Source organism: Oncorhynchus masou, chromosome 25 (assembly GCF_036934945.1).
Source record: "Oncorhynchus masou masou isolate Uvic2021 chromosome 25, UVic_Omas_1.1, whole genome shotgun sequence".
Taxonomy (NCBI): Eukaryota; Metazoa; Chordata; class Actinopteri; order Salmoniformes; family Salmonidae; genus Oncorhynchus; species Oncorhynchus masou.
Window position 1 is genome coordinate 4,152,924 of NC_088236.1, and position 22,323 is coordinate 4,175,246.

At 44.3% G+C, this 22,323-nt stretch overlaps 1 protein-coding gene across 1 annotated transcript in view; it reads left to right on the forward strand.

The window, feature by feature from the left end:
- Window positions 1-22,323, forward strand: part of LOC135513697 (PDZ domain-containing protein 2-like) — a 230,329-nt gene that overhangs the window by 109,226 nt on the left and 98,780 nt on the right. The window contains exon 6 of the mRNA XM_064936570.1: window positions 488-682. Within this exon, the coding sequence (XP_064792642.1) occupies window positions 488-682 (195 nt within the window). The remainder of the gene's footprint in view (window positions 1-487; window positions 683-22,323) is intronic.

Consider the following 22,323-nt stretch of genomic DNA (forward strand, 5'->3'; position numbering starts at 1 on the left):
GGTTGTAGTGTGTTAGTGGGAGGGTTGTAGTGTGGGAGGGTTGTAGTGTGTTAGTGGGAGGGTTGTGGTGTGGAAGGGTTGTAGTGTGGGAGGGTTGTAGTGTGTTAGTGGGAGGGTTGTAGTGTGGAAGGGTTGTAGTGTGGGAGGGTTGTAGTGCGTTAGTGGGAGGGTTGTAGTGTGGGAAGGTTGTAGTGTGTTAGTGGGAGGGTTGTAGTGTGTTAGTGGGAGGGTTGTAGTGTGGAAGGGTTGTAGTGTGTTAGTGGGAGGGTTGTAGTGTGTTAGTGGGAGGGTTGTAGTGTGGAAGGGTTGTAGTGTGTTAGTGGGAGGGTTGTAGTGTGCGTGTGGAAACATCTAAAACATTCAAGAGATCTTAATCGGCTTGAAGGGAAATGCAGGCTGGCTTTCAGAATCAACGTTAAAAATACACACACACACACACACACACACACAGGCTCACTGTTCTCCTCTCTTCCTCTGGTTCATTCAGGAGGAGTCTGAAGTTGATTTCCATCGGTATCCGTCCACCAGCCTGCCGGACCTGGTCAGTACCTGCGCCTCGTCTTCTTCCTCCTCTGCTTCTCCCAGCGACAATCAGGAGAACATGGAACCTCATCCCAGGCACGGAGTTTGGGAGGACCTCGCAGCCAGCAGCCTCAGCCTCTCTCGGTCTCGACCTACCACAGTACGTGTGCGTTTACAGTGTTTGTCTCTTGTGTTTAGGTGTGGGATTGTGTCCTCTTTCTCTCTCGATGAGGGTGTGTTTTGAGACTATGAGCTATAACAACTGTGTTGGATCTCTATCTGCTTAGAGCTACAAACACTTTCCCTCTGATATCTGTAGAGGATGTCCTGTATCTGACCTTCATCTTCACTTTCCCTCTGATATCTGTAGAGGATGTCTTGTATCTGACCTTCATCTTCACTTTCCCTCTGATATCTGTAGAGGATGTCCTGTATCTGTCCTTCATCTTCACTTTCCCTCTGATATCTGTAGAGGATGTCTTGTATCTGACCTTCATCTTCACTTTCCCTCTGATATCTGTAGAGGATGTCTTGTATCTGACCTTCATCTTCACTTTCCCTCTGATATCTGTAGAGGATGTCCTGTATCTGTCCTTCATCTTCACTTTCCCTCTGATATCTGTAGAGGATGTCTTGTATCTGACCTTCATCTTCACTTTCCCTCTGATATCTGTAGAGGATGTCCTGTATCTGTCCTTCATTTTCACTTTCCCTCTGATATCTGCAGAGGATGTCTTGTATCTGACCTTCATCTTCACTTTCCCTCTGATATCTGTAGAGGATGTCTTGTATCTGTCCTTCATCTTCACTTTCCCTCTGATATCTGTAGAGGATGTCTTGTATCTGTCCTTCATCTTCTGCTTCACTTCGTTCTCTTAAACAAGTCCAACGCTTCAAATCCAGTCAAATGTTATTTGTCATATGCTTTGTAAACAACAGGTGTCGACTAACACCAAAATGCTTACTTTACTGGGCCCGTCCCAGCAACGCAGAAAGACAGAAAATAGAGAAATAATTCAAAAAGAAAATTATAACATGAGGAATAAATACACAATGAGTAACGATAACTTGCCGAAAATACACGGGGTACCAGTACTGAGTCGATGTGCAGGGGTGCGAGGTAATTGAGGTACATAACGTATGTACAATACACATAGGTAGGGGTACAGTGACTAGGCAACAGGATGGATAATAGACAGTAACAGCAGTATACTGTAGGTAGGGGTAAAGGATAGATAATAGACAGTAACAGCAGTATACTGTAGGTAGGGGTAATGGATAGATAATAGACAGTAACAGCAGTATACTGTAGGTAGGGGTAAAGGATAGATAATAGACAGTAACAGCAGTATACTGTAGGTAGGGGTAATGGATAGATAATAGACAGTAACAGCAGTATACTGTAGGTAGGGGTAAAGGATAGATAATAGACAGTAACAGCAGTATACTGTAGGTAGGGGTAAAGGATAGATAATAGACAGTAACAGCAGTATACTGTAGGTAGGGGTAAAGGATAGATAATAGACAGTAACAGCAGTATACTGTAGGTAGGGGTAAAGGATAGATAATAGACAGTAACAGCAGTATACTGTAGGTAGGGGTAAAGGATAGATATTAGACAGTAACAGCAGTATACTGTAGGTAGGGGTAAAGGATAGATAATAGACAGTAACAGCAGTATACTGTAGGTAGGGGTAAAGGATAGATAATAGACAGTAACAGCAGTATACTGTAGGTAGGGGTAAAGGATAGATAATAGACAGTAGCAGCAGTATACTGTAGGTAGGGGTAAAGGATAGATAATAGACAGTAGCAGCAGTATACTGTAGGTAGGGGTAAAGGATAGATAATAGACAGTAACAGCACTATACTGTAGGTAGGGGTAAAGGATAGATAATAGACAGTAACAGCAGTATACTGTAGGTAGGGGTAAAGGATAGATAATAGACAGTAACAGCAGTATACTGCAGGTAGGGGGTAAAGGATAGATAATAGACAGTAACAGCAGTATACTGTAGGTAGGGGTAAAGGATAGATAATAGACAGTAACAGCAGTATACTGTAGGTAGGGGTAAAGGATAGATAATAGACAGTAACAGCAGTATACTGTAGGTAGTGGTAAAGGATAGATAATAGACAGTAACAGCAGTATACTGTAGGTAGGGGTAAAGGATAGATAATAGACAGTAACAGCAGTATACTGTAGGTAGTGGTAAAGGATAGATAATAGACAGTAACAGCAGTATACTGTAGGTAGGGGTAAAGGATAGATAATAGACAGTAACAGCAGTATACTGTAGGTAGGGGTAAAGGATAGATAATATACATACTCTTCAGATCAGATGAGCTCTGAACTGAACATCACCTTACCTTTCAGATCACAAAGTGGGCTTCTATGGAGCAATTATCACTTTATTAATGTGCAAATCACTTCAATTCATCCTGGCTCGCCTGGCTGGCTGGCATGGTTTCTGTTGAGCTTCCCTCCACTTGTCTTGCTGTTAGTCCTATTATGATAATTATTCTCCTCCCTTCCTCTACCACATGGTATCTCCCATCCTCCATCACATGGTATCTCCCATCCTCCACCACATGGTATCTCCCATCCTCCACCACATGGTATCTCCCATCCTCCACCACATGGTATCTCCCATCCTCCACCACATGGTAACTCCCATCCTCCACCACATGGTATCTCCCTTCCTCTACCACATGGTATCTCCCATCCTCCACCACATGGTATCTCCCCTTCCTCCACCACATGGTATCGCCCATCCTCTACCACATGGTATCTCCCCTTCCTCTACCACATGGTATCTCCCCTTCCTCCACCACATGGTATCTCCCCTTCCTCCACCACATGGTATCTCCCCTTCCTCCACCACATGGTATCTCCCATCCTCCGCCACATGGTTTCTCCCCTTCCTCCACCACATGGTATCTCCCCTTCCTCCACCACATGGTATTTCCCTTCCTCCACCACATGGTATCTCCCATCCTCCGCCACATGGTTTCTCCCCTTCCTCCACCACATGGTATCTCCCATCCTCCACCACATGGCATACAGGTATAACTCAGTACTACAGTAGTACACTCGTGGTTGAATATAATACTGGAAACAACATAATTTGAATAATGCTGAACTCACAAATACTGAAAAGGGATTTACAACAGTCATTAAATGAACACCCTGTGAAAAATCTGGCAGTCTTTAATCTACAGTGAATTCGGAAAGTATTCAGACCCCTTGACTTTTTCCACATTTTGTTACGTTACAGCCTTATTTTTTAAATTGTTTAAACCCAGCAGGGTAGCCTAGTGGCTAGAGTGGTTAGAGTGTTGGACTAGCAACCGGAAGGTTGCGAGTTCAAACCCCCGAGCTGACAAGGTACAAATCTGTCGTTCTGCCCCTGAACAGGCAGTTAACCCACTCTTCCCAGGCCGTCATTGAAAATAAGAATTTGTTCTTAACTGACTTGCCTGGTTAAATAAAGGTTGATGAAATGGTTTTTCCCCTAATCAATCTACACACAATACGCCATAATGAGAAAGCAAAAACAGGTTTTTAGAAATGTAGCTCATTTATTAAATATAAAAATCTGAAATATTACATTTACATAAGTATTCAGACCCTTTACTCAGTACTTTGTTGAAGCATCTTTGGCAGTGATTACATCCTTGAGTCTTGTTGGGTGTGATGCTACAACTTGGCACACCTGTATTTGGGGAGTTTCTCCCATTCTTCTCTGCTGATCCTCTCAAGCTCTGTCTGTTTTGATGGGGAGCGTCGCTGCACAGGTATTTTCAGGTCTCTCCAGAGACTTGTTCTGAAGCCACTCCTGCGTTGTCTTGGCTGTGTGCTTAGGGTTGTTGTCCTATTGGAAGGTGAATCCAGTCTGAGGTCCTGAGTGCTATGGAGTAGGTTTTCATCAAGGATCTCTCTGTACTTTTCTCCGTTAATCTTTCTCTCGATCCTGACTCGTCTCCCAGTCCCTGCCGCTGAAAAACATCCCCACAGCATGATGCTGCCACCACCATGCTTCACTGTAGGGATGGTGCCAGGTTTCGTCAAGATGTGACACTTGGCATTCAGGCCAAAGAGTTCAATCTTGGTTTCATCAGACCAGAGAATCTTGTTTCTTATTGTATTAGAATCCTTTAGGTGCCTTTTGGCAAACTCCAAGTCGGCTGTCATGTGCCTTTTACTGAGGAGTGGCTTCCGTCTGACAACTCTACCATAAAGGCCTGATTGGTGGAGGGCTGCATAGATGTTTGTCCTTCTGGAAGGTTCTCCCATCTCCGCAGAGGAACCCTGGAGCTCTGTCATAGTGACCATCGGGGTCTTGGTCACCTCCCTGACCAAGGCCCTTCTCGCCCGATTGCTCAGTTTGGTCAGGTGTTCAGCTCTAGGATGAGTCTTGGTGCTTCAACACTTCTTCCATTTAAGAATGATGGAGGCCACTGTGTTCTTGGGGACCTTCAATGCTGCAGAAATGTTTTGGAACCTTTTCCCAGATCTGTGCCTCAAAACAATTCTGTCTCAGAGTTCTACAGACAATTCCTTCGATCTCTCTGCAGCACTTCACCAATCAGGCCTTCATGGTAGAGTGGCCAGACAGGAGCCACTCTTTAGTAAAATTCTCACATAGGTGTACCCCTTATCCAGGTGGCAGAGGGTAGTGTGGATTGCAATAGAGTTTGCTTCATCTGTGGATCTGCTGGGGCGGTTTGCGAATTGGAGTGTGTCTAGTGTTTCTGTTATTGTGTTGATGTGAGCCATAACCAGCCTTTCAACGCCTTTCATGTCTACAGATGTGAGCGCTGTGGGGCAATAGTCATTTAAGAAAGTTACCTTGACAATGTCAGTGAAGACAATTTGCCAACTGGTCAGCGTATCCTCTAAGTATGTGCCCTGGTAATATAGCTGGCCCTATGGCTTTGTGAATGTTAACCTATTTATAGGTTTTACTCACAACGGCTACGGAGAGTGTGATCACATAATCATCCTGAACAACTATTGCTCTCATTCATGGTTCAGTGTTGCTCGACTTGAAGCGAGAATAGAAGGCATTTATCTCATTTGGTAGCTTCCCGTCACTGGCCAGCTCTTTGTAGTCCATGATAGTTCACAAGCCCTGCCACATCTGACGAGCGGCTTGTCTGCCTCTCTTGTGCCATCTCTTTCGAGTCGTAGGGATTAGGGCCTGGAACTACTCCAACAGCTATATGCTAGTCTCTCTTGAACTAGTCCAACTAGTCCGATCGCTGCAGCTTTACATAGTCTATCGGTAAATAGCCCACCCAATTTACCTACCCCGTCCCCATACTGTTTATATTTATTTACTTTTCTGCTCTTTTGAACACCAGTATCTCTACCTGTACATGACCATCTGATCATTTATCACTCCAGTGTTAATCTGCTAAATTGTAATTATTCGCCTACCTCCTCATGCCTTTTGCACACAATGTATATAGACTCTCTTTTTTTTCTACTGGGTTATTGACTTGTTAAATGTTTACTCCATGTGTAACTCTGTGTTGTTGTCTGTTCACACTGCTATGCTTTATCTTGGCCAGAATGCAGTTGTAAATGAGAACTTGTTCTCAACTAGCCTACCTGGTTAAATAAAGGTGTTCTCAACTAGCCTACCTGGTTAAATAAAGGTGTTCTCAACTAGCCTACCTGGTTAAATAAAGGTGTTCTCAACTAGCCTACCTGGTTAAATAAAGGTGTTCTCAACTAGCCTACCTGGTTAAATAAAGGTGTTCTCAACTAGCCTACCTGGTTAAATAAAGGTGTTCTCAACTAGCCTACCTGGTTAAATAAAGGTGTTCTCAACTAGCCTACCTGGTTAAATAAAGGTGTTCTCAACTAGCCTACCTGGTTAAATAAAGGTGTTCTCAACTAGCCTACCTGGTTAAATAAAGGTGTTCTCAACTAGCCTACCTGGTTAAATAAAGGTGTTCTCAACTAGCCTACCTGGTTAAATAAAGGTGTTCTCAACTAGCCTACCTGGTTAAATAAAGGTGTTCTCAACTAGCCTACCTGGTTAAATAAAGGTGTTCTCAACTAGCCTACCTGGTTAAATAAAGGTGTTCTCAACTAGCCTACCTGGTTAAATAAAGGTGTTCTCAACTAGCCTACCTGGTTAAATAAAGGTTAAAAAACAACAAAAAACAGCTATATGCTAGTTTCGCTTGAACTAGTCCAACAGCTATATGCTAGTTTCTCTTGAACTAGTCCAACAGCTATATGCTAGTTTCTCTTGAACTAGTCCAACAGCTATATGCTAGTTTCTCTTGAACTAGTCCAACAGCTATATGCTAGTTTCTCTTGAACTAGTCCAACAGCTATATGCTAGTTTCTCTTGAACTAGTCCAACAGCTATATGCTAGTTTCTCTTGAACTAGTCCAACAGCTATATGCTTGTCTCTCTTGAACTAGTCCAACAGCTATATGCTAGTCTCTCTTGAACTAGTCCAACAGCTATATGCTAGTTTCTCTTGAACTAGTCCAACAGCTATATGCTAGTCTCTCTTGAACTAGTCCAACAGCTATATGCTAGTTTCTCTTGAACTAGTCCAACAGCTATATGCTAGTTTCTCTTGAACTAGTCCAACAGCTATGTTCTACTCTCTCTCCTAAACTAGTCCAACAGCTATGTTCTACTCTCTTTCTTAAACTAGTCCAACAGCTATGTTCTACTCTCTCTCCTAAACTAGTCCAACAGCTATGTTCTACTCTCTCTCTCCCCTAAACTAGTCCAACAGCTATCTTCTGCTCTCTCTCTTAAACTAGTCCAAAAGCTATGTTCTACTCTCTCTCCTAAACTAGTCCAACAGCTATGTTCTACTCTCTCTCTCCCCTAAACTAGTCCAACAGCTATGTTATACTCTCTTTCTTAAACTAGTCCAACAGCTATGTTCTACTCTCTCCCCTAAACTAGTCCAACAGCTATGTTCTACTCTCTTTCTTAAACTAGTCCAACAGCTATGTTCTACTCTCTCTCCTAAACTAGTCCAACAGCTATGTTCTACTCTCTCTCCTAAACTAGTCCAACAGCTATGTTCTACTCTCTCTCTCCCCTAAACTAGTCCAACAGCTATGTTCTACTCTCTCTCTCCCCTAAACTAGTCCAACAGCTATGTTCTACTCTCTTTCTTAAACTAGTCCAACAGCTATGTTCTACTCTCTCTCCTAAACTAGTCCAACAGCTATCTTCTACTCTCTCTCTTAAACTAGTCCAACAGCTATGTTCTACTCTCTCTCCTAAACTAGTCCAACAGCTATGTTCTACTCTCTCTCCCCTAAACTAGTCCAACAGCTATGTTCTACTCTCTCTCCTAAACTAGTCCGACAGCTATGTTCTACTCTCTCCTAAACTATTCCAACAGCTATGTTCTACTCTCTCTCCTAAACTAGTCCAACAGCTATGTTCTACTCTCTCTCCTAAACTAGTCCAACAGCTATGTTCTACTCTCTCTCTTAAACTAGTCCAACATCTATGTTCTACTCTCTCTCCTAAACTAGTCCAACATCTATGTTCTACTCTCTCTCTTAAACTAGTCCAACAGCTATGTTCTACTCTCTCTCTTAAACTAGTCTAACAGCTATGTTCTACTCTCTCTCCTAAACTAGTCCAACAGCTATGTTCTACTCTCTCTCCTAAACTAGTCCAACATCTATGTTCTACTCTCTCTCTTAAACTAGTCCAACAGCTATGTTCTACTCTCTCTCTCTCTCTCCCCTAAACTAGTCCAACAGCTATGTTCTACTCTCTCTCCTAAACTAGTCCAACAGCTATGTTCTACTCTCTCTCCTAAACTAGTCCAACATCTATGTTCTACTCTCTCTCTCTCCTAAACTAGTCCAACAGCTATGTTCTACTCTCTCTCCTAAACTAGTCCAACAGCTATGTTCTACTCTCTCTCTCTCCCCTAAACTAGTCCAACAGCTATGTTCTACTCTCTCTCCTAAACTAGTCCAACAGCTATGTTCTACTCTCTCTCCTAAACTAGTCCAACATCTATGTTCTACTCTCTGTCTCTCCTGAACTAGTCCAACAGCTATGTTCTACTCTCTCTCCTAAACTAGTCCAACAGCTATGTTCTACTCTCTCTCTCTCCCCTAAACTAGTCCAACAGCTATGTTCTAATCTCTCTCCTAAACTAGTCCAACAGCTATGTTCTACTCTCTCTCCTAAACTAGTCCAACATCTATGTTCTACTCTCTCTCTCTCCTAAACTAGTCCAACAGCTATGTTCTACTCTCTCTCTCTCCTAAACTAGTCCAACAGCTGTTCTATTCTCTCTCTTAAACTAGTCCAACAGCTATGTTCTACTCTCTCTCTCTCCTAAACTAGTCCAACAGCTATGTTCTACTCTCTCTCTTAAACTAGTCCAACAGCTATGTTCTAGTCTCTCTCCTAAACTAGTCCAACAGCTATGTTCTACTCTCTCTCCTAAACTAGTCCAACAGCTGTTCTACTCTCTCTCCTAAACTAGTCCAACATCTATGTTCTACTCTCTCTCTCTCCCCTAAACTAGTCCAACAGCTATGTTCTACTCTCTTTCTTAAACTAGTCCAACAGCTATGTTCTACTCTCTCTCCTAAACTAGTCCAACAGCTATGTTCTACTCTCTCTCTCCCCTAAACTAGTCCAACAGCTATGTTCTACTCTCTTTCTTAAACTAGTCCAACAGCTATGTTCTACTCTCTCTCCTAAACTAGTCCAACAGCTATCTTCTACTCTCTCTCTCCCCTAAACTAGTCCAACAGCTATGTTCTACTCTCTTTCTTAAACTAGTCCAACAGCTATGTTCTACTCTCTCTCCTAAACTAGTCCAACAGCTATGTTCTACTCTCTCTCTCCCCTAAACTAGTCCAACAGCTATGTTCTACTCTCTTTCTTAAACTAGTCCAACAGCTATGTTCTACTCTCTCTCCTAAACTAGTCCAACAGCTATCTTCTACTCTCTCTCTTAAACTAGTCCAACAGCTATGTTCTACTCTCTCTCCTAAACTAGTCCAACAGCTATGTTCTACTCTCTCTCCCCTAAACTAGTCCAACAGCTATGTTCTACTCTCTCTCCTAAACTATTCCAACATCTATGTTCTACTCTCTCTCTTAAACTCATCCAACAGCTATGTTCTACTCTCTCTCCTAAACTAGTCCGACAGCTATGTTCTACTCTCTCCTAAACTATTCCAACAGCTATGTTCTACTCTCTCTCCTAAACTAGTCCAACAGCTATGTTCTACTCTCTCTCCTAAACTAGTCCAACAGCTATGTTCTACTCTCTCTCTTAAACTAGTCCAACATCTATGTTCTACTCTCTCTCCTAAACTAGTCCAACATCTATGTTCTACTCTCTCTCCTAAACTAGTCCAACAGCTATGTTCTACTCTCTCTCTTAAACTAGTCCAACATCTATGTTCTACTCTCTCTCCTAAACTAGTCCAACATCTATGTTCTACTCTCTCTCTTAAACTAGTCCAACAGCTATGTTCTACTCTCTCTCTTAAACTAGTCTAACAGCTATGTTCTACTCTCTCTCCTAAACTAGTCCAACAGCTATGTTCTACTCTCTCTCCTAAACTAGTCCAACATCTATGTTCTACTCTCTCTCTTAAACTAGTCCAACAGCTATGTTCTACTCTCTCTCTCTCTCCCTAAACTAGTCCAACAGCTATGTTCTACTCTCTCTCCTAAACTAGTCCAACAGCTATGTTCTACTCTCTCTCCTAAACTAGTCCAACATCTATGTTCTACTCTCTCTCTCTCTCCTAAACTAGTCCAACAGCTATGTTCTACTCTCTCTCCTAAACTAGTCCAACAGCTATGTTCTACTCTCTCTCTCCCCTAAACTAGTCCAACAGCTATGTTCTACTCTCTCTCCTAAACTAGTCCAACAGCTATGTTCTACTCTCTCTCCTAAACTAGTCCAACATCTATGTTCTACTCTCTCTCCTAAACTAGTCCAACATCTATGTTCTACTCTCTCTCTCTCCTAAACTAGTCCAACAGCTATGTTCTACTCTCTCTCCTAAACTAGTCCAACAGCTATGTTCTACTCTCTCTCTCTCCCCTAAACTAGTCCAACAGCTATGTTCTAATCTCTCTCCTAAACTAGTCCAACAGCTATGTTCTACTCTCTCTCCTAAACTAGTCCAACATCTATGTTCTACTCTCTCTCTCTCCTAAACTAGTCCAACAGCTATGTTCTACTCTCTCTCTCTCCTAAACTAGTCCAACAGCTGTTCTATTCTCTCTCTTAAACTAGTCCAACAGCTATGTTCTACTCTCTCTCTCTCCTAAACTAGTCCAACAGCTATGTTCTACTCTCTCTCTTAAACTAGTCCAACAGCTATGTTCTAGTCTCTCTCCTAAACTAGTCCAACAGCTATATTCTACTCTCTCTCTCTCCCCTAAACTAGTCCAACAGCTATGTTCTACTCTCTCTCTTAAACTAGTCCAACAGCTATGTTCTACTCTCTCTCTCTCCTAAACTAGTCCAACAGCTATGTTCTACTCTCTCTCTCTCCCCTAAACTAGTCCAACAGCTATGTTCTACTCTCTCTCTCTCTTAAACTAGTCCAACAGCTATGTTCTACTCTCTCTCCTAAACTAGTCCAACAGCTATGTTCTACTCTCTCTCCTAAACTAGTCCAACAGCTATGTTCTACTCTCTCTCCTAAACTAGTCCAACAGCTATGTTCTACTCTCTCTCTTAAACTAGTCCAACAGCTATGTTCTACTCTCTCTCCTAAACTAGTCCAACAGCTATGTTCTACTCTCTCTCTCCCCTAAACTAGTCCAACAGCTATGTTATACTCTCTTTCTTAAACTAGTCCAACAGCTATGTTCTACTCTCTCCCCTAAACTAGTCCAACAGCTATGTTCTACTCTCTTTCTTAAACTAGTCCAACAGCTATGTTCTACTCTCTCTCCTAAACTAGTCCAACAGCTATCTTCTACTCTCTCTCCTAAACTAGTCCAACAGCTATGTTCTACTCTCTCTCCTAAACTAGTCCAACAGCTATGTTCTACTCTCTCTCTCCCCTAAACTAGTCCAACAGCTATGTTCTACTCTCTTTCTTAAACTAGTCCAACAGCTATGTTCTACTCTCTCTCCTAAACTAGTCCAACAGCTATCTTCTACTCTCTCTCTTAAACTAGTCCAACAGCTATGTTCTACTCTCTCTCCTAAACTAGTCCAACAGCTATGTTCTACTCTCTCTCCCCTAAACTAGTCCAACAGCTATGTTCTACTCTCTCTCCTAAACTATTCCAACATCTATGTTCTACTCTCTCTCTTAAACTCATCCAACAGCTATGTTCTACTCTCTCTCCTAATCTAGTCCGACAGCTATGTTCTACTCTCTCCTAAACTATTCCAACAGCTATGTTCTACTCTCTCTCCTAAACTAGTCCAACAGCTATGTTCTACTCTCTCTACTAAACTAGTCCAACAGCTATGTTCTACTCTCTCTCCTAAACTAGTCCAACATCTATGTTCTACTCTCTCTCCTAAACTAGTCCAACATCTATGTTCTACTCTCTCTCTTAAACTAGTCCAACAGCTATGTTCTACTCTCTCTCTCTCCCCTAAACTAGTCCAACATCTATGTTCTACTCTCTCTCCTAAACTAGTCCAACATCTATGTTCTACTCTCTCTCCTAAACTAGTCCAACAGCTATGTTCTACTCTCTCTCCTAAACTAGTCCAACATCTATGTTCTACTCTCTCTCTTAAACTAGTCCAACAGCTATGTTCTACTCTCTCTCTCTCTCTCCCCTAAACTAGTCCAACATCTATGTTCTACTCTCTCTCCTAAACTAGTCCAACAGCTATGTTCTACTCTCTCTCCTAAACTAGTCCAACATCTATGTTCTACTCTCTCTCTCTCTCCTAAACTAGTCCAACAGCTATGTTCTACTCTCTCTCCTAAACTAGTCCAACAGCTATGTTCTACTCTCTCTCTCTCTCCCCTAAACTAGTCCAACAGCTATGTTCTACTCTCTCTCCTAAACTAGTCCAACAGCTATGTTCTACTCTCTCTCCTAAACTAGTCCAACATCTATGTTCTACTCTCTCTCTCTCCTAAACTAGTCCAACAGCTATGTTCTACTCTCTCTCCTAAACTAGTCCAACAGCTATGTTCTACTCTCTCTCTCTCCCCTAAACTAGTCCAACAGCTATGTTCTAATTTCTCTCCTAAACTAGTCCAACAGCTATGTTCTACTCTCTCTCCTAAACTAGTCCAACATCTATGTTCTACTCTCTCTCTCTCTCCTAAACTAGTCCAACAGCTATGTTCTACTCTCTCTCTCTCCTAAACTAGTCCAACAGCTATGTTCTAGTCTCTCTCCTAAACTAGTCCAACAGCTATATTCTACTCTCTCTCTCTCCCCTAAACTAGTCCAACAGCTATGTTCTACTCTCTCTCTTAAACTAGTCCAACAGCTATGTTCTACTCTCTCTCTCTCCTAAACTAGTCCAACAGCTATGTTCTACTCTCTCTCTCCCCTAAACTAGTCCAACAGCTATGTTCTACTCTCTCTCTCTCTTAAACTAGTCCAACAGCTATGTTCTACTCTCTCTCCTAAACTAGTCCAACAGCTATGTTCTACTCTCTCTCCTAAACTAGTCCAACAGCTATGTTCTACTCTCTCTCCTAAACTATTCCAACATCTATGTTCTACTCTCTCTCCTAAACTAGTCCAACAGCTATGTTCTACTCTCTCTCTCTCCTAAACTAGTCCAACAGCTATGTTCTACTCTCTCCCCTAAACTAGTCCAACAGCTATATTCTACTCTCTCTCTCTCCCCTAAACTAGTCCAACAGCTATGTTCTACTCTCTCTCTCTCCTAAACTAGTCCAACATCTATGTTCTACTCTCTCTCCTAAACTAGTCCAACATCTATGTTCTACTCTCTCTCTTAAACTAGTCCAACAGCTATGTTCTACTCTCTCTCTCTCTCCCCTAAACTAGTCCAACATCTATGTTCTACTCTCTCTCCTAAACTAGTCCAACATCTATGTTCTACTCTCTCTCCTAAACTAGTCCAACAGCTATGTTCTACTCTCTCTCCTAAACTAGTCCAACATCTATGTTCTACTCTCTCTCTTAAACTAGTCCAACAGCTATGTTCTACTCTCTCTCTCTCTCTCCCCTAAACTAGTCCAACATCTATGTTCTACTCTCTCTCCTAAACTAGTCCAACAGCTATGTTCTACTCTCTCTCCTAAACTAGTCCAACATCTATGTTCTACTCTCTCTCTCTCCTAAACTAGTCCAACAGCTATGTTCTACTCTCTCTCCTAAACTAGTCCAACAGCTATGTTCTACTCTCTCTCTCTCCCCTAAACTAGTCCAACAGCTATGTTCTACTCTCTCTCCTAAACTAGTCCAACAGCTATGTTCTACTCTCTCTCCTAAACTAGTCCAACATCTATGTTCTACTCTCTCTCTCCTAAACTAGTCCAACAGCTATGTTCTACTCTCTCTCCTAAACTAGTCCAACAGCTATGTTCTACTCTCTCTCTCTCCCCTAAACTAGTCCAACAGCTATGTTCTAATTTCTCTCCTAAACTAGTCCAACAGCTATGTTCTACTCTCTCTCTCTCTCCTAAACTAGTCCAACAGCTATGTTCTACTCTCTCTCTCTCCTAAACTATTCCAACATCTATGTTCTACTCTCTCTCCTAAACTAGTCCAACAGCTATGTTCTACTCTCTCTCTCTCCTAAACTAGTCCAACAGCTATGTTCTACTCTCTCCCCTAAACTAGTCCAACAGCTATATTCTACTCTCTCTCTCTCCCCTAAACTAGTCCAACAGCTATGTTCTACTCTCTCTCTCTCCTAAACTAGTCCAACAGCTATGTTCTACTCTCTCCCCTAAACTAGTCCAACAGCTATGTTCTACTCTCTCTCTCTCCTAAACTAGTCCAACAGCTATGTTCTACTCTCTCTCTCTCCTAAACTAGTCCAACAGCTATGTTCTACTCTCTCTCCTAAACTAGTCCAACAGCTATGTTCCTTTCCATTCCTTTGTCATTCTCTCCTGTTGTCTGTTTTGGTCTCTCAGGTTCATCAGTGCCCCCCCAAAATGAGATGTTGTCATTTTGAGTTAGCTCCAATCCTCTTGTGCAGCAGCCCATCCGCCTGTTTAGCTTCCGTCTAACTTCAGGAGCAGCTGAGAAATAATTCATTCACCCACTGATAGAAACTAGCTAGCTGTGTTGTCCGTCTGTGTTAGTTCTGTGTTCTGTGATTTAAATGGGCCAGGTATTTATCACCAGGATGGCTGGTCATTTAGCGGTTTAGCTTGGTGGGTCACTTCCTGATGACAAGGGGCAGTTGGGAAAGTGTCGGACTACTGTAGGTTCTTCAGACTAGGCCTGGGACTAGCCGTTGAGTTTCATACTGTATGCATTATGTATTTGCAGTAAATATGTAGAAGCGGGTGTGTGTGTGTGTGTGTGTGGGCTTGTTAGCACTGAGTAAAGTGGGTCACACACTCCCACAGCAAGCTCCTCACTGTTCCCCTCCTTCCTCTCTCTCTCACTCTCTCTTTCTCTCTTGCTTTCTCTCTCTCTCGCTTTCTCTCTCTCTCTCTCTCTCGCTTTCTCTCTCTCTCTCTCTCTCTCTCTCTCTCACTCTCTCACTTTCTCTCTCTCTCGCTTTCTCCCTCTCTCTCCCTCTCCCTCTCTCTCCCTCTCCCTCTCCCTCTCCCTCTCCCTCTGTCTCTGTCTCTGTCTCTCCCCCTCTCCCTCTCCCTCTCTCTTTCTCTCTCTCTCTCTCTCTTTCTCTCTCTTTCTCTCTCTCTCCCTCTCCCCCTCTCTCTCTCTCTCTCTCCCTCTCTCTCTTTCTCTCTCTCTGCATTCCGCTGCTCCTGTTGAAGTAGCTGTGTGTGTACTTACCTTCCTTCCACTGTCTCCAGGGGGGACTGTAGACTATGTTCTGCAGTGGTCTAGTGTGTGTACGTGCTCATGCTCCCATTGACCGGACGTGAGAGCGATCATAACTTAACACACCCGTAACTGCCTGTCGTTAATAGGCTTTAGTCACACAGGCTCCATTTTGAAAGGAAAGCGTGGCTCTCTCTCTCTCTCTCCCTCTCCCTCTCGGGTTGAACTGACTGTCAGATCCTTTTTTTTAAATGGACTTTTTTTTAAATGGCAGAGGCTTAGTGTTGTCTGACGAGAGGAAGAGAAAAGAAAACAAGAGGGAGGAGCGGGAATTAGTTGGGCCTGATGGATTGTGCGTACACACTCACACACACACACACACACACACACACACACACACACACTGTGGAGAGGGAAGGAAGGAAGGAAGAGAATAAGAGAGGTGTTGAGGGATTTGTCAAAACCCTTAGCAGTCATCATTATGATAGCTAGTCAGGCAGGAGTGTGTGTGTGTGTGTGTGTGTGTGTGTGTGTGTGTGTGTGTGTGTGTGTGTGTGTGTGTGTGTGTGTGTGTGTGTGTGTGTGTGTGTGTGTGTGTGTGTGCGCATGTGTGTGTGTGTGTGTGCCTGACTAGCTTAAAACTGTGTTGATTATGAAGAATTATATCACGTTTTTTTTTTAACTCCGCAAGGAACTCAAACGTGATCACACATTAGCAGACACTGTCGGTTACAAGAATCTGCCATTAAAACGGTGTTAATTCCACGAGGGTACAGCGTTCTTACACTTCTCCTTTTACGTGCTCCTGACGTCAGTTTGAAGATGGTACATGATAGGGATGATTATTGTTGCGTTCCCTGAAGACTAAACCCTATATACACTACCGTTCAAAAGTTTGGGGTCACTGTTTTCCATGAAAACAGACATGAAATGAGTTGCATAATGAATAGGAAATATAGTCAAGACATTGACAAGGTTATTAATCATGATTTTTTTTTTTACATTTCAATAATACTTGGGTCTTTCAAACTTTGCTTTCGTCAAATACTCCTTCATATGCAGCAATTACAGCCTTGCAGACCTGTGGCATTCTAGTTGTCAATGTGTTGAGGTGATCTGAAGAGATTTCACCCCATGCTTCCTGAAGCTCCTCCCACAAGTTGGACTGGCTTGATGGGCACCGCTTACGTACCATACGGTCAGGCTGCTCCCAGAACCGCTCAATAGGGTTGAGATCTGGTGACTGTGCTGGCCACTCCATTATAGACAGAATACCAGCTGACTGCTTCTTCCCTAAATAGTTCTTGCATAGTTTGGAGCTGTGCTTTGGGTCATTGTCCTGTTGTAGGAGGAAATTGGCTCCAATTCAGCGTCGTCCACAGGGCATGGCGTTGCAAAATGGAGTGATAGTCTACCTTCTTCAAGATCCCTTTTACCCTGTACAAACCTCCCACTTTACCACCACCAAAGCACCCCCAGACCATCACATTGCCACCCCCAGACCATCACATTGCCTCCCCCAGACCAACACATTGCCTCCCCCAGACCATCACATTGCCTCCCCCAGACCATCACATTGCCTCCACTGACAGATGGCGTCTCGCGAATGATCCGAACACCTCAAACTTAGATTTGTCTGTCCATAGCACTTTTTTTCTCCAATCTTCCTCTGTCCAGTGTCTGTTCTTTTGCCCATCTTATTATTTTCTTTTAATTGGCCAGTCTGAGATATTGGCCAGTCTGAGATATTGGCCAGTCTGAGATATTTTCTTTGTGACTCTGCCCAGAAGGCCAACATCGCAGAGTCGCCTGTTTCACTGTTGATGTTGAGACTGGTGTTTTGCAGGTACTATTTAATGAAGCTGCCAGTTGAGGACTTGTGAGGCGTCTGTTTCTCAAACTAGACACGCTAATGTACTTGTCCTCTTGCTCAGTTGTGCACCGGGGCCTCCCACTCCTCTTTCTATTCTGGTTAGAGACAGTTTGTGCTGTTCTGTGAAGGGAGTATTGCACAGCGTTGAACGAGATCTTCAGTTTCTTGGCAATTTCTCGCATGGAATAGTCTTTATTTCTCAGAACAAGAATAGACTGATGAGTTTCAGAAGAAAGTTATTTGTTTCTGGGCATTTTGAGCCTGAAATCGAACCCACAAATGCTGATGCTCCAGATGTTTTTAATTTTTTTTATTTAACTTTTATTTAAGGCAGTTAAGAATACATTCTTATTTACAATAACAGCCTAACAGCCTATTGGCAAAACATGATACAAGTTGAGTATGGAGGGGAGAGGGGAGAGAGAGGGGAGGGAGAGAGAGAGAGAGAGGGGGGAGGGAGAGAGAGGGGAGGGAGAGAGAGAGGAGGGAGAGAGAGAGGGGAGGGAGGGAGAGAGAGGAGAGAGAGGGGAGAGAGGGGGAGAGAGAGGGAGGGAGAGAGGGGGAGAGAGAGAGAGAGAGGGAGGGAGGGAGAGAGAGAGAGAGAGGGGGAGAGAGGGGAGAGAGGGGGAGGGAGAGAGGGGGAGAGAGAGAGAGAGAGAGGGGGAGAGAGAGAGAGAGAGGGGGGAGAGAGAGAGGGGAGAGAGAGGGGGGAGAGAGAGGGAGGGAGGGAGAGAGAGGGGAGGGAGAGAGAGGGAGGGAGAGAGAGGGAGGGAGAGAGAGGGGAGTGAGAGAGGGAGAGAGGAGAGAGGGGGAGGGAGAGAGGGAGAGGGAAAGAGAGAGAGAGGGGGAGGGAGAGGGGAGGGAGAGAGGAGAGAGGGGGAGAGAGAGGGGGGTAGGAAGAGGGGGAGAGAGAGAGAGAGAGGGGGAGAGGGAGAGAGGGGGAGTGAGAGAGGGGGAGTGAGAGAGAGAGGGGGGGAGAGAGAGAGGGGGAGGGAGAGAGAGAGAGAGGGAGAGAGAGAAAGGGGGGAGAGAGGGGGGGGCGGGGAGAGAGGGGAGGGAGAGGTGGAGGGAGAGAGAGGGGGGAGAGGGGAGGGAGGGGGAGAGAGAGAGAGAGAGAGAGACCAGAACGGAATGGAGAAAAGAGTGAAAGAGCGACAATAAATAGAGAGATTGCAGAGGGAAAGAGCTTTTGAGAAGAGGACAGTGAAAGATGAAAAGAGAAAGGCCAGAGAGAGAGATGGGGGGGGTTTAAAGAGATTTAGTCAGTGAGTTAAGTCCAGTCCAGTAATGCTGTGGGCTGCATGGTCACTGACCCGTGTCTTCTCTGAACCCTCGACGTCGTGTCGCTCGGCCCCATACAGGAACTTGTTTCCAGCAGGCCATGCTTCATCTGACACACCCAGGCACACGCGCACGCGTCTGTCTGTCTGTCTGTCTGTCTGTCTGTCTGTCTGTCTGTCTCCTTGCCTGCGTCCTCCTCTCTGTCTGTGGAGTAGCTTGCCAAAGGCAATGAGGCTGGGTTCTGAATGTATATTTTGGTTCTCATTTGGATGGTTTCAGAGTTATGTGTTGTATCAGCTGTATGAACCCTAGGATATGTTGGAGCTATAGGAGCTGTAGGAGTATGAGCTGTAGGAGCTGTAGAAGTATGAGCTGTAGGAGCTGTAGAAGTATGAGCTGTAGGAGCTGTAGAAGTATGAGCTGTAGAAGTATGAGCTGTAGGAGCTGTAGAAGTATGAGCTGTAGGAGCTGTAGAAGTATGAGCTGTAGGAGCTGTAGAAGTATGAGCTGTAGGAGCTGTAGGAGTATGAGCTGTAGGAGCTGTAGAAGTATGAGCTGTAGGAGCTGTAGAAGTATGAGTTGTAGGAGATGTAGAAGTATTAGCTGTAGGAGCTGTAGAAGTATGAGCTGTAGGAGCTGTATAAGTATGAGCTGTAGGAGCTGTAGAAGTATGAGCTGTAGGAGCTGTAGAAGTATGAGCTGTAGGAGCTGTAGAAGTATGAGTTGTAGGAGCTGTAGGAGTATGAGCTGTAGGAGCTGTAGAAGTATGAGCTGTAGGAGCTGTAGAAGTATGAGTTGTAGGAGCTGTAGAAGTATTAGCTGTAGGAGCTGTAGAAGTATGAGCTGTAGGAGCTGTAGAAGTATGAGCTGTAGGAGCTGTAGAAGTATGAGCTGTAGGAGCTGTAGAAGTATGAGCTGTAGGAGCTGTAGAAGTATGAGCTGTAGGAGCTGTAGGAGTAGGAGCTGTAGGAGCTTTAGGAGTATGAACTATAGGAGTATGAGCTGTAGGAGCTGTAGGAGTATGAGCTGTAGGAGCTTCATGAGTTGTAGGAGTATGAGCTGTTGGAGCTGTCAGAACTGTAGGAGCTGTAGGAGTATGAGCTGTAGAAGTATGAGCTGTAGGAACTGTAGGAGTATGAGCTGTAGGAGCTTTAGGAGTATGAACTATAGGAGTATGAGCTGTAGGAGCTGTAGGAGTATGAGCTGTAGGAGCTTCATGAGTTGTAGGAGTATGAACTATAGGAGTACGAGCTGTAGGAGTTGTAGGAGTATGAGCTGTTGGAGCTGTAGGAGTATGAGCTGTAGGAGCTGTAGGAGTATGAGATGTAGGAGTATGAGCTATAGGAGCTGTAGGAGTATGAGCTGTAGGAGTATGAGCTGTAGGAGCTGTAGGAGTATGATCTGTAGGAGCTTTAGGAGCATGAGCTGTAGGAGTAGGAGCTGTAGGAGCTTTAGGAGTATGAACTATAGGAGTATGAGCTGTTGGAAATGTAGGAGTATGAACTGTTAGAGCTGTATCTGCTGTAGGAGTATGAGCTGTAGGGGTATGAGCTGTTGGAGCTGTAGGAGTATGAGCTGTAGGAGCTGTAGGAGTATGAGCTGTAGGAGTATGAGCTGTAGGAGTATGAGCTGTAGGAGCTGTAGGAGTATGAGCTGTAGGAGCTGTAGGAGAATGAGCTGTAGGAGTATGATCTGTAGGAGCTGTAGGAGTATGAGCTGTAGGAGCTGTAGGAATATGAGCTGTAGGAGTATGAGCTGTAGGAGCTTTAGGAGTATGAGCTGTAGGAGTAGGAGCTGTATGAGCTGTAGGAGTATGAGCTGTATGAGCTGTAGGAGTATGAGCTGTAGGAGCTGTAGGAGTTTGAGCCGTAGGAGTAGGAGCTGTAGGAGTATGAGCTGTAGGAGCTGTAGGAGTATGAGCTGTAGGAGTATGATCTGTAGGAGCTGTAGGAGTTTGAGCTGTAGGAGCTGTAGGAGTAGGAGCTGTAGGAGTAGGAGCTGTAGGAGCTGTAGGAGTATGATATGTAGGAGGTGTAGGAGTTTGAGCTGTAGGAGTTTGAGCTGTAGGAGTTTGAGCTGTAGGAGTAGGAGCTTTAGGAGTAGGAGCTGTAGGAGTATGAGCTGCAGGAACTGTAGGAGCTGTAGGATCTCTAGGAGCTGTAGGAGTATGAGCTTTAGGAGTATGAGCTGTAGGAGCTTTAAGACTGTGAGCTGTAGGAATATGAGCTGTCAGATTATGAGTTGTAGAAGCTGTAGGAGTAGGATCTGTAGGAGTAGGATCTGTAGGAGTAGGATCTGTAGGAGTATGAGCTGTAGGAGTATGAGCTGTAGGAGTATGAGCTGTAGGAGTTTGAGCTGTAGGAGCTGTAAGATTATGAGCTGTAGGAGTATGAGCTGACGGAGTATGATCTGTAGGAGCTGTAGGAGTATGAGCTGTAGGAGTATGAGCTGTAGGAGTATTAGCTGTAGGAGTATGAGCGGACGGAGTATGATCTGTAGGAGCTGTAGGAGTATGAGCTGTAGGAGTATGAGCTGCAGGAGCTGTAGGAGTATGAGCTGTAGGAGTATGAGCTTTTTGAGTATGAGCTGTAGGAGCTGTAGGAGTATGATATGTAGGAGGTGTAGGAGTATGAGCTGCAGGAGCTGTAGGAGTATGAGCTGTAGGAGTATGAGCTGCAGGAGCTGTAGGAGTATGAGCTGTAGGAGTATGAGCTTTAGGAGTAGGAGCTGTAGGAGTATGAGCTGCAGGAGCTGTAGGAGTATGAGCTGTAGGAGTATGAGCTTTAGGAGTAGGAGCTGTAGGAGCTGTAGGAGTATGATATGTAGGAGCTGTAGGAGTATGATATGTAGGAGGTGTAGGAGTATGAGCTGTAGGAGTTTGAGCTGTAGGAGTTTGAGCTGTAGGATTTTGAGCTGTAGGAGTTTGAGCTGTAGGAGTAGGAGCTGTAGGATCTCTAGGAGCTGTAGGAGTATGAGCTGTAGGAGCTTTAAGACTGTGAGCTGTAGGAATATGAGCTGTCAGATTATGAGTTGCAGAAGCTGTAGGAGTAGGATCTGTAGGAGTAGGATCTGTAGGAGTATGAGCTGTAGGAGTAGTAGCTGTAGGAGCTGTAGGAGTATGAGCTGTAGGAGTTTGAGCTGTAGGAGCTGTAGGAGTATGAGCTGTAGGAGCTGTAGGAGTATGAGCTGATGGAGTATGATCTGTAGGAGCTGTAGGAGTATGAGCTGTAGGAGTATTAGCTGTAGGAGTTTGAGCTGTAGGAGTTTGAGCTGTAGGAGCTGTAGGAGTATGAGCTGACGGAGTATGATATGTAGGAGCTGTAGGAGTATTAGCTTTAGGAGTTTGAGCTGTAGGAGCTGTAGGAGCTGTAGGATCTGTAGGAGCTGTAGGAGTATGAGCTTTAGGACTGTGAGCTGTAGGAGCTGTAGGAGTATGAGCTGTCAGATTGTGAGTTGTAGAAGCTGTCGGAGTATGAGCTGTAGGAGTAGGATCTGTAGGAGTAGGAACTGTAGGAGTATGAGCCGTAGGAGTAGGAGATGTTGGAGCTTTCGGAGTGTGGGCTGTAGGAGTAGGAGCTGTAGGAGGTATAGGAGCTGTAGGAGTAGGAGCTGTAGGAGTATGAGCTGCATGAGATTTAGGAGCTGTATGAACTGTAGGAACTGTAGGAGTATGAGCTGTCAGAGCTGAAGAAGCTGTAGGAGTATGAGCTGTTGAAGCTGTAGGATCTG